General features: G+C 38.2%; 1 protein-coding gene across 3 annotated transcripts in view; it reads left to right on the top strand.

Moving 5' to 3' along the window:
* The window catches only part of phf2 (PHD finger protein 2), a 31,962-nt gene extending 24,445 nt beyond the window's left edge, over window positions 1–7,517 (top strand). Inside the window, exons 16-22 of one of the 3 annotated variants that reach the window (XM_026344609.1) lie at window positions 330–397; window positions 1,420–1,586; window positions 2,471–2,766; window positions 3,610–3,705; window positions 3,794–3,903; window positions 3,990–4,305; window positions 5,210–7,517. In XM_026344609.1, the coding sequence (XP_026200394.1) occupies window positions 330–397; window positions 1,420–1,586; window positions 2,471–2,766; window positions 3,610–3,705; window positions 3,794–3,903; window positions 3,990–4,305; window positions 5,210–5,298 (1,142 nt within the window). In that variant the 3' untranslated portion in view covers window positions 5,299–7,517. Of the gene's footprint in view, window positions 1–329; window positions 398–1,419; window positions 1,587–2,449; window positions 2,767–3,339; window positions 3,575–3,609; window positions 3,706–3,793; window positions 3,904–3,989; window positions 4,306–5,209 lie in introns of those variants that run through there. The other 2 variants (XM_026344608.1, XM_026344610.1) reach the window with 2 other exon arrangements.
* Window positions 7,518–13,767: the final 6,250 nt, after the last annotated feature.

The raw sequence follows: 13,767 nt of genomic DNA, 5'->3' as shown, positions 1-13,767 counted from the left end.
GAAATAATGACCCCATGTATGATTGGTTAGAAGGGCGAGCCTCAATCTAATAACACAAGATATTCCTGCTAGCCTTTTCCATAAGTCTGGGTCATAAAAGATTTTGACATCACCTTTTTACAGTAAGATCAGTTTGGGTGAATATTTCTACTACAACAAAATATCAGAAAAAAGTCACATAGTGTAGTTTTAGCTAAGTAATTGTTTTATTATGAGTACCAATGATTTTATCTTTCAGCACTACTATGAACAATAAAAGAATATTCAGATTAACAACTTGAGTTTGCTGCTGCTCAGTGATTGGTACTGTCATTGTCATACTTTTCCAGTTTTGTCAGACATCAGAGAACCCATTCAGCCAGCCAAAAAAACAAAGTTCCAACCTATGGTGACCAAGGTATGTACATGTTTACTACTTACTTTTGATTACTGACCTAGAAAACTACTTCCCCTTGCTTGTGCACAGAAAATCCACATAGGCCAGAACATGCTGCAGTGCTCCTTTAAAGCTCAAAAAAAAAAAAAGAAACATGAAAAATGCATTCTGGGTAATTCAGAGAAAGACCACCACATAGTGATGAGAGACATAACTGTGGTGTGAACAGAAAAAGGGGAAGAAACAGACTAATACCAGATGCTTGTATGTTGACTAATGAGAGGTCACTGGAAACCATATCATAACCTTGATCTGATGCTTCACTGGATATTTTCATCAAGCTTTGAATCAATTTTCAAACAAACTGGAGTCTTATGGTTAATTTCAGCCAGATCCAGGGCTGGATTACTAAATGGGTATTGCGGGCAACTAACCAAAGGATCTACATCCTCAGGGGCTGTCAAAGTATACATTGTACAAAAGAGTACTGCTAAAAAGCTTGGGTTCACTTAGAAATGTCCTTATTTTCCATATGTCCATCAAGACGTGTTTTTAGCTTAACATAGTTGCAACAGAATTTTTTATTAATCAATTTTTTTTTTTTTTAATTGAACTTGCATTAATAAACATGCTGTGCCACTGGAACACTGTACTTTTGTTTGCTGATGATGGACCTCTGTTTGCCTATGTAGCTGTTCCATTAAAAAGCAGCTGTTTCCACCTACAATAGTCATTGACAACAATGGCCACATTGTATTTTTGATTAATTTAAGGTTATAAAATATATTTTTCATACAAAAACAAAGACACCTGTAAGTGACCCCAAACATCAGAATGATAGTGTAGAAAGTATCTAAATGTGGATATCATTTGTGAAGTGCCTCAGGTGCATTATTCTGGCCAAGGTCTTTGATTAAAAACAATGAAACTGCAGGAAAACTGTGTGCAGAAATTAAGCGTTTATAGGCAGAGACTGAAATAACTCTGGAGAAATCCCATTCAGATTCATTCAGAGCTACTCTGTCCACTTTCTCCAATATCAGAGTGTGGACTCCTCAGATGAAGAGACTTTGCACATAGATACAGAGGCCAAGCCTGAGGTCAAAAGTCGCAACTCCAAGGTGAAGAAAAAGAGCAGCAACTCGGCGGGGATTCTCGACCTTCTGCAGGCGAGCAAGCAAGTGGGTGGGATTGACTACAGCACCAACAGGTAGACTGATCCCTCCTACTGCTTCTTCACTCCATTTCCATAAACTCCAGTGAAACGTTCACATCTAAACACGCTCGGGTTACAGCATTACTTTTCTAAATGGCTCCCACTGGACCTTTTTTCCTCTCGCTAAATGAATTTTAGGCCTTACGCTCCTAATGGGGCGACCTGCTGACAAACAAATGGCCCTGCAAAGCGGCAATATAATTGGATGGAAAAGCTGAATTTTAGAATTTTGCTTCTAGCTGAAAAATCAACTAGCAACCGAAGCAACAATTTACGCAGAGTCTGTCAACAGTTTGTGTTAAGTCAATGTTTGTCTCCACCCGGCGTTAAATCTATCAAACACTGCGTGGCTCCAGGCTCTTCCCTTATGCTGTTTGCTGTTTGGTTCAGCTCTTGATGGTCTATTTCCACCACATTGAAAGCTACAAATGAGCAATGAAAGAAAGAAGGAAAACATTGGCTAAAATATGTTGATTTCTCAAATTGTCGTGGTGCTTTGAAGCAGGAGTTTTGTGAAAGCAGGAAATGAAGAGACCGCGGATTATTATAGCAGCGTATGATAGTTCCTTTGCTTATTGTTGCAGCTCAGCAGCTAATAGCTTAATAGGTATGTGGAATGATTTTTGTAACTGCTTCTTAAAGTAAATACGTTTTATGTGACTTAAAGTAATCGCAGGTCAGTGCAGAATATTTACAGTTTGTAATATTCTGCAGATGGCAAATGATAATGATGCCTAATAACACAACAGCCGACATTCAAATCCACTTCAGAGTCTTTTTGAATGATTCCTCTCAGTCACTCTTCTCCTCTGTGTAATGGCTGTGTTGTTGTGTATTTCTTATTGACGTACTTACAGTCAGCCACCTGCGTCTCCCAGCACACAGGAGGCCATTCAGGGCATGCTGTCCATGGCCAACCTGTCGTCTTCAGACAGCTTGCAGCAGCCGTGGAGCAACACCCAGTCTAAAAACAACAGCCAGTCAAAGAGCAACTCGCACGGCACGCAGGTTGGCAAAAAGGCCAGAGGAGGAGGTGGGAGCGGCGGCAGCAATAACAGCAAGCGGCCCACCAAGCGGCTCCCAAAAAAACCCAGGAAGAGCAGCAGCGTGGAAAGTCTGGATTACGATGACGACCAGGATCACATGGATGCATGTTTCAAGGACTCCGATTACGGTAAGCGGCAACTCATTCCTCTTGTTCCTGTGTTTATTCGAATTTCAGAACATGCCAGATGACTGGAGGCTCACGGAGGCCAGGCTGGTGTCACGGGGTTATTTTTTGAGCAAATGAATGAGAAAATAATTATCTGTCATGCCTGGTTCTCACTGTTGCTAACAGGTGCTGGTTAAAACAGATTGACCCCTGATGAATCAACATGTGGGTCTTTAATTCTAAATTGGGTCTGCAGCTCTTCATTAGGAGCACATGATAGGGTTTGTGTTTATTTTTCGTGCATCCTTTCCAAATTCGCCCTTTTGTGTCTCTCCAATTTGTGAAACATTTTCTTTGTGAACCCCGTCCAAACGCAGCTGTTCGGGCCCTCCCAGCTTGTTAATAAGCCATTAACACAAGTTCTGAATTGTTATTTCACATTCTTTTTGAACTGCTAATTAGCGTCTAATTAGTTGTTCGTAGCACGAACATTCTCGCTCTGAAATCCTGAGGCCAGCGAGAAGCATTTCTCGCACACATTCTTTTCTTCTTTTGTAAACAGGCCATTTTTTATCTTGATCGTCTAATTATCAGATAATAAAACGTCTAGATTGGAATGGCCACGCTGGGAGCAGGCAGAGAGAATGGAGCAGTTAACAGCTGCCTCCCAGCTGTCCTGGACACTGTCATTGGAAACTTCCACCACTGGACTTGCAGGGAAAACAGAAATAAGTGCACTTAAGTCACATTTTCTGCTTTATGTGTGACAGTAATTTGGCTAGTGATATCTGATTTTGTACATGTTGTCACTAAAAACCTTACATGTATGATGTGTTCCTAATCTGTTACATCTTTCGGTTTTAGTTTACCCCTCACTGGAGTCCGAAGAGGATAATCCTGTTTTCAAATCTAGATCGAAAAAGCGGAAAAGTAGTGACGACACTCCATACAGCCCGACCGGTACATACTTTGTTACAATACTTACATTATTGTTCTTATGTGTGCACCTCACAGTGAGTTCTAAACCTTTACGATAATCTCATTGCAGCTCGTGTAGGACCCTCAGTTCCTCGACAGGAGCGGCCATCGAGGGAAGGAGCACGAGTGGCCTCCATAGAAACTGGACTGGCTGCAGCAGCAGCAAAGCTTTCTCATCAGGTTTGTAAATAGACTTAACAATACATAATAAATAATAATAATACATATCCCGGAAGGTATTACTCAGTGGAAATGTGTGTTAATAGGAGGAGCAACAGAAAACCAAGAAAAAGAAGAAAAGCACCAAAAAGAAGGCAATAGTAATTGAGGAGCCCCCCAAAATCTCTCAGGACAGTAGCTCGCCGGAGCACAATCTGGACTCCCAAGATGGCAGTCTGACAGATCACGAGTTCAACACTGGAACCGTTAAGTCCCCATCAGGACCACAGCCCATGGCACCAGGGGTGTTCCTCAGCCAGAGGCGACCGTCCATGTCTTCTCCCAACAACAGCACCAACTCCACTAGCACCAACAGCAGCAGCATGGCGAAGGGGGACCGTGTGGGGTCAGCGGACGCCAAAGGTGAGTCTCCCTGAAAGCAACAGTTAGACTGGTTGGCCTGGTTGGAAGATAGATAAGTCTTAGTCTGTGCATAAAAAGCAGTACATTCATTCTGTTAGACTAAGGTTAACAGCATCACATCTAGAGCCCTTGTGGGTGTTTTTCTTAGCCACGCTAGCAGCATGACTATAATAATCACATTTGGTACTAATCATTGACAAATATTCATTTGGCAACTGCTGAATAAGCTTTCATTGGTGAAGTAGAATAGACTTTGTATTTTCTTTGGCTTTCTTACGTTTATATACAGACAACTTACCTCTTCAGATAAATGAACCAGTGTCCCACCTTCACCTTAATTTGAAGGTGCAGTCACATTCATTTCATTTATAGATGGCCTTTAACTTGTACAGGCAGAAATGAAGTAACCTAAACATACTTCATCTATTCTATTGAATGTATTTTAAATAATCTATTAGACTAAAGGAATTAACACAAATGACTGTGATTATTTTTCTTCTTAAAAGTACACTGTGGAGTTTGAAGCAGTATTTTTATGAGTGGATTTTGATACACCTCACCTCAGCCTCTCTGGGATGCTTTATTTTAATACTCAGTCATGATATTGACCCATTGCCAATTAACCTAATTAGCTGTGAGATGTTCCACCAACTGTTTTCTTTAGTATTACACAACTTTCTCAAATTTCTCTGTTTCAACATTTGATATGTTGTCTTTGTACAATTTTTCAATCAAGTCGAGCTTTGAAATGATTTGCAAATCATTGCTTTCTGATTTTATTTACATTTTACGCAGCGTCCCAAATTTTTTGGAAGCGGGGTTGTATCGCTGTATCATTACTGAGACCTACCTCTCCAGCTGGACGTCCCGTCTTATCTCCTGTCTTTTCTTGTTCTTTTCACAGCTAAGCGGCTAAAGAAAGGCATGGCAACAGCCAAACAAAGACTTGGAAAGATTTTAAAGATCCATCGAAATGGAAAGCTTCTCCTGTAGCATGCAGTGGACCGTTGTAGGACTGGGAATTCATGAGCTGGGTCCCCTCCCGATCTCCCCCTCCCTCTCCCCATTCAATGATGAAAGCCAACAATGGGAAAGAAAACTGAAACAAAATGGGAGAAGAAAATCATGCATTTTTCAATTTCTAAGAAGAACATCACTCAAATAGGTTTTTGCCTCTACTTATACTTTATAACTTTCAGATATTAAAGTGTACAGAACCTACTATAAATATTTTTTAAGAGAACATGTCTCATTTTACTACAGCTGTCAGTTTATCAGGGGTCGCGAAAACATCAAGTAGAAGTACATTGCAGTCATTCCAAGATTTTCGAAAGTATCCCTTGCATGTATACAGTTGCATGTGCGCTTGGGTTAGGGTTTGGGGATTTTTACATGTCAATTCCAACTTATATGGATGCAGCTTATCATTGCCGCGCTGGTGGTCGCGAGTTGAAACGTAAAAATCACCTCTTTGCTGCCCTCTCCAGCCAAGATTCTCCATGTATCATAGAGTACGATGAGTTGATTGGAGCATTTTATCTCTTTATGTTAACACTTAGCTTTGCAGAGCACTATCAGCGCTGATGTGTATTTATTTGTGCCGAGTCATAGATAGGAAACAAGACTTCATGGACTAACTGTAAAGCACAAACATGAATCATATGGAACGATGTGTGTGTCAGACAGCGGCAGTGTCCAGATGTCTCGGTTCAACACGAGATACTGTAGGACTGAACAGTAACGAAGGCCCGCTGTGTTTGGACATGAGAAGCATAGGATTTCTGACACTACGTGGGACCTGTAGCTAATGATAAGCCTCATCCATGACCGGTCTGCAGTTACATGGGGATACTTTCACTCTTCTTTTGCTTTCACAGGCAGCACCAACATCTTCATCTCTGCATTTTTACAGCTTGACACAGTACAGTATGTAGAATGTAGCTTGTACATAGACTTTTAAATTAATACTTTTTGTATCTTTTCCCATTAAAGCTTAATTCTACATTTTTACCAGTTTTGCTAATTATGAATAATTGAATAAATATATATATATATATATATATATATATATGGATATACAATATAGTCCTCATTTTTTAACTTTGAATTTCTTTTTATTTGTTTCTTCTTTAATTGCAGAGATTACTTTTATCTAAGTTTCCCCCTAGATTTAAAGGTGTTGCCTGGAAAACAACTGAAGAAAAAACACATTTTATTGTCATATGGCCTTACATACACAAAGCTAATTGTATCGTGATTTTGTTTTGAACAAGAGACGAAGCTTTGAGGAAAAATTATATAAAAGTAAGAAAGAAACAAAACAAAAAAAAAGACACTTAAAGTTTCTATGACCAGCCTCTTGTTCGAGTTCTAGTATCCTGAAGGGTTTCAGACTTATTTTACTAGCACCTTGTGAAGTGTTTATGTGTCAGTGATGTAATTTATTAATGTTTGTAGCTTTTTTATACTTGTACAATTCTTAAGAGGTTTTGTTTTTTGAATATTTCATCAACTTGTGAAATTGCCCTTAGCAGATGATTTTCTTTTCTTCTTTTTTTCTATTCTTTTTATTTGGTCGGGGGGGGGGGCATCACAAACATCGACATTAGCAACAGTTTCTTTTTCTTCATCCTGTCTTCACTTCATGTCAATGTTATCGTGGCATCATGGTGAACATTTCCAATGGGACATATTATCATTATTGTTAATATTATAGTTCTAAGCAGCTGTGTCCATGCCTCTCTATCTCATGTCCTTTTACTTTGGTCAGGACATTTTAAACATGTGCTACACTCTATAGCAGCAGTGTTTGAGTCACAGATGTAAACCATGCGTCCATCTCTCGGAATTGAGACGATCAAGCTGTGTCTGTGGGACATTTTTTCAGGTTTTTATTTGTACAATACGTGTGTTGCTTTGTTGTGATTTATTTTTTTATGTCCGGCCTATTAAATGCATCCACTGTGCCAGGACAGTGAATGATACCTGTTGTAGCTGTCTTCCCTTACTGTTATTTACAGTACTAGTAAGTATTTACAATCCTTTTTGACCTGAATCTATATTTTTCTGTATGTAGACGATTCTGTTTGAGATCATGGCTCACTTTTTTAAGACATCGACAAATGGCAAACTCTGAGGAACAAACATATTGTTGTTGAATGATATGATTGTCCGCCTTGTTTACTTTTGCAATACAGTTACTGTGGAAAACCTACTTTGTAATGTGTTCCTCTCCCACTTGAAATGTGACTGCATCTGTGGCGCTCACTTTTTGTTGTTGTTGTTAATTGTTAAATTTCCTTGTTTCCCATTGCCCTGCTTTGAAGAAAATACGTCATATCCAGCACCACCTGATCACAAACTGATCTGGCTGTGGGTTTGGTAACAGAGAGTCGAGCCCGGACTTCAGCTTCTGGACTCAAGTTTGGGATCTTGCCTCCCAGAGCTTTTAGCAGCTGCTTCAGCCAAGTCATTAATTAAAACTAAGCCAAAGTCAACACCATTAAAAAGGAATTAACTTAAAAGTGCTCTTAAGTAGTCAGACTCTTTTTACTTGAGGATGCCCTTTCACTGTCCTGAGCAGTGTTGGCTAAGTTTAAAACATAATGCACACAGAAATACATTTGTTACGTTTACCGTCTCATGAGATTGTTCTTAAACGTGCCCTCATGCATCCAGTCTGACATCCAAGCAACAGCAAATGTATGCCACTAGATGGAGTACAACATTTATGGAGGACAAAAAATGACTTAAGTAAAAATGATTTAAAATTAAATATAGAAAGTCATATAAAAAATTATTTTTTAGCTAAAACAGTAAGTAAATAATGCAAAAATAATGCAAAGGTTACATCCAGATAACAAAGAATAAAATAATAAATACGGATAAAATAATTACCACAAACAATCTCGCATACAAGTAATGCATGCAATTAAATAGATAAGTATATTCTAAAATGATTTCATAAATAAATAAGTAAATAAATGTGTTTTATTGTATTTCTACAATAAAACACACCTATATTTATTAGTTTCAACATTCCCTTGTTAATAATAGATTTATTTGTGAATTTCCATATTCTGCTCTATATTATATATATTCTATATTTATGTTTTTCTGTATGTGTATTCTAATTTGGTAGAAGGTTCTAACACACATCTAAAGCAGCATTGAGGTTCTACAATATCCAGCCACACTCAGAGAGCAGGCTGGACTGACTTTACATTCAGGAAATAATTCTAACTGACCAATATTGCTTTAGATTGGGCTTAGGACCACCTGCCCAATTACGATACAGGCACAGAAAAATGAAAAAAGAAATAAAGAAATTATTGTTTAAGTTAATAGATAAATAAAAAAAAAAGAAACATAGGAATGTAGATCTATTGCATAGTAAAAATAAACAAATCACATTTTTTTAATTTTTGAATGTATTTCTTTCAGCATGTATTAATTTATTTGACAAAAACATTTTTGTTTATTCAATATATAACTATTTATTAATTATTTTATTTCTACATTATTTATTGAGTTGTCTTATTTATATTTAATACATTTGTATATTTATTTACTTATACTTCAGTCATTTTTTGTCCTCCATAAATCATTAACTTAATTCAATGGTTTTAAATCAACTTAATGGAATAAAGTTGAGGCAGACCACAAATTCCTCCACAGTTTTACCATTTAGTAAGCTTTTAATATACAGCTTATGTCCAGAGTCTTGTTTTTCTATGTCTATTACATCCAGATTTGATCAGCATAATTAGAAGAAAAAGAAAAGAAAGGAAAACTAGTTTTGAAGACAGGATGTGAACATCAGTAGGATTTTAAGAAAATTAGTTACAGCACATTTAAAATGAGTGTCTCCAATAAAAACAAATCAATTAGCTCTTACTTTGGGCAACTGAAGGCTGATTGCATAAATTAAGAAATGACATGAAGCCTTCATTCATTATGTCCCTTGTTCCCCATTGTTTTAGTCCTGGCCTGACAACACATCTGGACACAATTGATTTCACCAAAATAAAACGTGTGCAGTGATCTTCATAGGAATCTGCATTTGCCCCACTCTGATGTTTTATTTAATTTTTCCATCAGATCTGTGTGTGTGTGTGTGTTTGTGTGCCAACGAAATCCACAGCTGCAGTGAAGCCATGCGGCTGTTAAAGGTCATGACCCCGTTTCCACCCTGGTTATCATCAAAGTGATCTGTTATTGTTAGCTAATTGTTAACACAAGAACACAAAGTGGTCCGACATCAGCAAATGAAACAATCACATAATTTGTCCTCTTAGGATCATTTTCACAAACTGACATGAAAGGAATGAAGGTTATACTGGGATGAAGGTGGGACAGAGCCACTGCAGAGTTCAGTGGATTTTCTTTCATTTTAAAAAGTGGAATTTGCAGTTAAATGTTGGAAGGCAACTTAGCTACGGGTAAAATAATTACAATAAAACTAATATTTTTCCTTTTCACTGCTTTTTGGAGATAGTTTTCTAACATAGACTGGTGCTAAGATCTTTTCAATACAGATTAATTTGTCTGTATTGAAGTTGACTAGAACTGATGTCCAAACGTTCTTAATGCACTTGTTGTTTTAACTTGTTGTAAGAAACAAAGTTCTATTTAAAGAAAAGCTGAAAAAATATCTGAGGCTTAGACAACAATCATTTCCAAAACACAATATGGCCAACAACAACAACAACAACAACAATAATAATAATCATTTTAATCTCTGGTCAATACAGATTAAATTTGTCAAAGAAATGTTTGAATTTACTTTAGAAATTCCTGAAACAAGTTTACATGAATTGAAAGTGTGCTTAGTGCTGTAAGCTTTATTTACAAAATATTCTGAAAAATACATACAACTTTTTTTTTTTACTTATTACAGTTTCATACCCTCACGTTTCTCACCTCCTTCCTTATTTTTTTGTCAGTTCCACCGTTGCAGTCGGTCCCCTCAAAAGGGCAAGTGGGATCACAATTTAAACGTCAGTGTATGAAAAACAATGCCTGCAGAGTGTTACAGTCTAACTGCATTCATGGCCATGCTGCACGCACTTTAGTGATCACAGATGTGAAATGGGCTGCCCTCAGTTGCTTTGAGAACCCCTCCGGTTCTGTATGGAAGTCCCAGGTGGCTCGAGAGAAACGTGCCATGTGAGAGATGTCTTAATTACGCAGGAATGTCAGGTTAAGCTTTGCCTTTGTGTGGCCGCGCAATGATGCAAGTTGCTAAAAGACGCCCCGCGCCTCCCAACCCCATTACTTTGGCCTTTTATTCGTCCCTTTCTTCCAAGTTCAGGGCTGTCATTAGCAATAATACGTGGTGATTCCTCTGCCAACAGATTGGTAAAGCTACAGGGAGCAGTGACTGTGTAACTGGGCCCCCCCAAGCGATCTCCTCACAAATAGTCCTACGCTGCCTGTTTTCGAGCGATGATGATGATAAGTGGCAAACTTGAAGCTTGTGTTTCTCTGCAGTTGTTTGGAACTGCTCCCCTCTGTGTGGATTAACTGCTCTGTCAGCTGACAGGAACTTCTCTGCTGGTGTTTCACGGTAGAAGTGCAGAGAGACTTTTGGCTTCAGCTGACATAAACAGACACACTTACACACACATAACCACACTCTTTCTTGTGTGTTTTGTTGAGCCTTCCAAAAGGTATCAACAGAAATATATGTAAAATCTTATCATAAGGCTTTAAAAGGTGCATGTTTGCACTGGAGTCAGCAGATAGCGTCTCAGAGTCACAGCTGCCTGGAAAGCTGCTTAACTTCCAGGCTACACTGCTGCACCAACAAGTGTATAAGTGGTTAATGTGGAGGTTTTGAAAGTTTCCTCAGTAATGGAGAGAGAGGAAGCTAAAACTTAAAAATCGCTGTCAAACAAAACACAGTGTTGTCTCAGCATGAAAATGAACGTCTGACAGCTTGAGAAGTGCAAGTAAACACAGCCTGGTTTCAAGACAAACACAGAGGCTCTGTTTTACGGTGCCATGTTTCCTTAACCTCTGACAGGCCGAAAATTTTGGAACTGGTAAAAAACACTTTTCATTTTTGAAACTCTCCAAGGAAGCGACTGTCATGAGTCAAGCGAGAACCCACCTGAATGAGTGGAATTAGAAATGTGAGCATGATCAACACATGGTGGAAAGTGTGTTCTTTTATTTACCTGTGTAAGTGTTTGTTTTTTTCCTCATTTCTAAACCAAACCATAGGCGATGTATTTGGTAAAGGTTTAGAGATTGTGCCATTTGATGCTACATTTGCCCACATGTGAGTCAAGATTTTTTTGACACATGCTGTATACATATTTATAAGGGGTGTAGCAATTCTACAAATCTGTGGTGTGGTTTATATCCTAGTATTTAAATTTGGGGTCTCTCGAACAACACAGATGACACTCTGTACTGTCCCTGAACGCCTCATACCATGGATGCCCTACTGTCTTTCTCTGAATGCAGCCACAGGAACAGAGCCTGAAGTCATTCATGGTGTGACTCAAAGTAAAAAATTACACAGCTCATTAAACAAATAATTAAATAATTAAATGTTACAGTTAATCAAAAGCTAAGTAATTCATTTTTACTCTCTCTATTATGACTTTTGTGAGGTTTTGTACCTGTTCAGAAAAATAACTTTTATTTTCATGTTTAGTCCAGAGTCCAGTTCTTTTATTACATTTGCTCGACTCACTGCACCTGTGTAGTAATGTTCTCTGTGCAGGCAACAAAGTGCTGATAAGTCAGTCTGGTATCACACGTTATGCTGGTGGCTAAAACCTGTGACTACAGAGAGGAAAGAAACCTGCAAGCTTCCTCTAACGTAGCGTAGTAGTGACAGGGAAGAGAGCTGGACCGTCGTTAAGCCGAACAGACACAGGCAGTTAGAATGAACCTTGTGAAAGAAAATAGTTCACACAGCAGATCGACAGAATCTGCTCCATTTGTCTTGTTTTCAGCATGGATTTTGTAATACTTATTTTTATAGCTGCAACGCATTAACATCTTTCTACAGAACCTTGACTGTAAACGACTTTCATTTCCTTTCATTTTCTCATTAACAGACCTCCTGCATCTTTTTCATTTCACATAATTTGTATTTCAGTATCCAACTCCAACCGCTGGCTCAACCTTGGGACACATGTAGCTGCACACTGTAAATAAATGTGATCATTTCAGAGTTGAACACAGTTTTTGAGACAGCGTGTGTTACTTAGGGGATAGAGAAAATAAGTGAGTGAGTATTTTATGCTGTTATTGCACAAAGGCCTTCTCACATAAACATCTAGGATCTGTACTTTAGATAGATCTCTGTAAACAGAGAAGCCAAACAACAGATGCGGCATATTTATCCCTGCAACACACAAATGCAAACATCTGTAAGTGTAGCTGAGCAGTTAAGTGTAGGATTGTTGTTTGTAGGTAAACCAGCTTGCAGAATATAGCAGAAAGTTTGTTACTACTCACATTTAGATTTTTATTGGCAGTTTCACATGTAGCTGTAGCACAAGTGACGAGTGATGATGATAATAGGATGAAGAGCATACGGATTGTCAGACTGGTTAGTGTGAAGACAGTCGGAATAGTTATAGTGTTGGCTGTAATAGCTGCAGTGTAAGGTATACATATGAATACACACATACACACACACATAGTAAAGTCTTTGGACTGTGAACATGAATTGTAGGTGAGTTGATGCATAGACACATGCGTGTGTGTTTTACATTTTAAAGGTCAACATACTTCACAAAATGAGTAATAGAAAATTGGAACTCACACAATATGCTTGTATTGTCCGCATCAGATAAAACTCCAGTATTGGGCAAATGCAGCTGTTGTTTTGTTGTCTTGACAGAAGGTTACCAGATCTGAAGCTGTTTCAAAAGCAGCTGACTTTTACACATAATGTAAGGAGTAAAATGAAAACGACTTCCAGCAGGACTTGTTTATCATGAATATGGGCTCTGGACACAGGCGCACCACAGGCCCCCAACAAGCATACACACATCGCTTGCACGCTGTATAATACAGATATTTTAATATCATTATTGTAGGGTCACACTACAGCTGGAATTATTACTCATCGCCACAGAACACCAGTGACCAGCTGTAGCACCACTACATTACTACATTATTATTAACAAAGCAATGCTTTACTGTGGAAAATGTGTAGTAATTAAATGTCTTTGTTTTCCTACACTTTCTTGTAAGTGAAACTATTTTACATATATTACAATAATATAAAGTCTGGAGCAGCCCTGATAATCTCCATGGCATTTTACCCATGCAAAGTAGCCATGTGCCAAATATCCTCCAGTTTAGCATGAAGTATATGGCTTCCTGGTCAGTGTTACTAGCAAGCAGTGATTGAAGTAAAGAGAGAATGATCATAATATACCTACATGGCTCCAATCAGTGTATTTGTATTTAAAATAAATAGATAATTATATG

This window comes from Anabas testudineus, chromosome 5, assembly GCF_900324465.2.
Source record: "Anabas testudineus chromosome 5, fAnaTes1.2, whole genome shotgun sequence".
Classification (NCBI taxonomy): Eukaryota; Metazoa; Chordata; class Actinopteri; order Anabantiformes; family Anabantidae; genus Anabas; species Anabas testudineus.
This window is presented reverse-complemented; position numbering and strand designations above follow the sequence as displayed.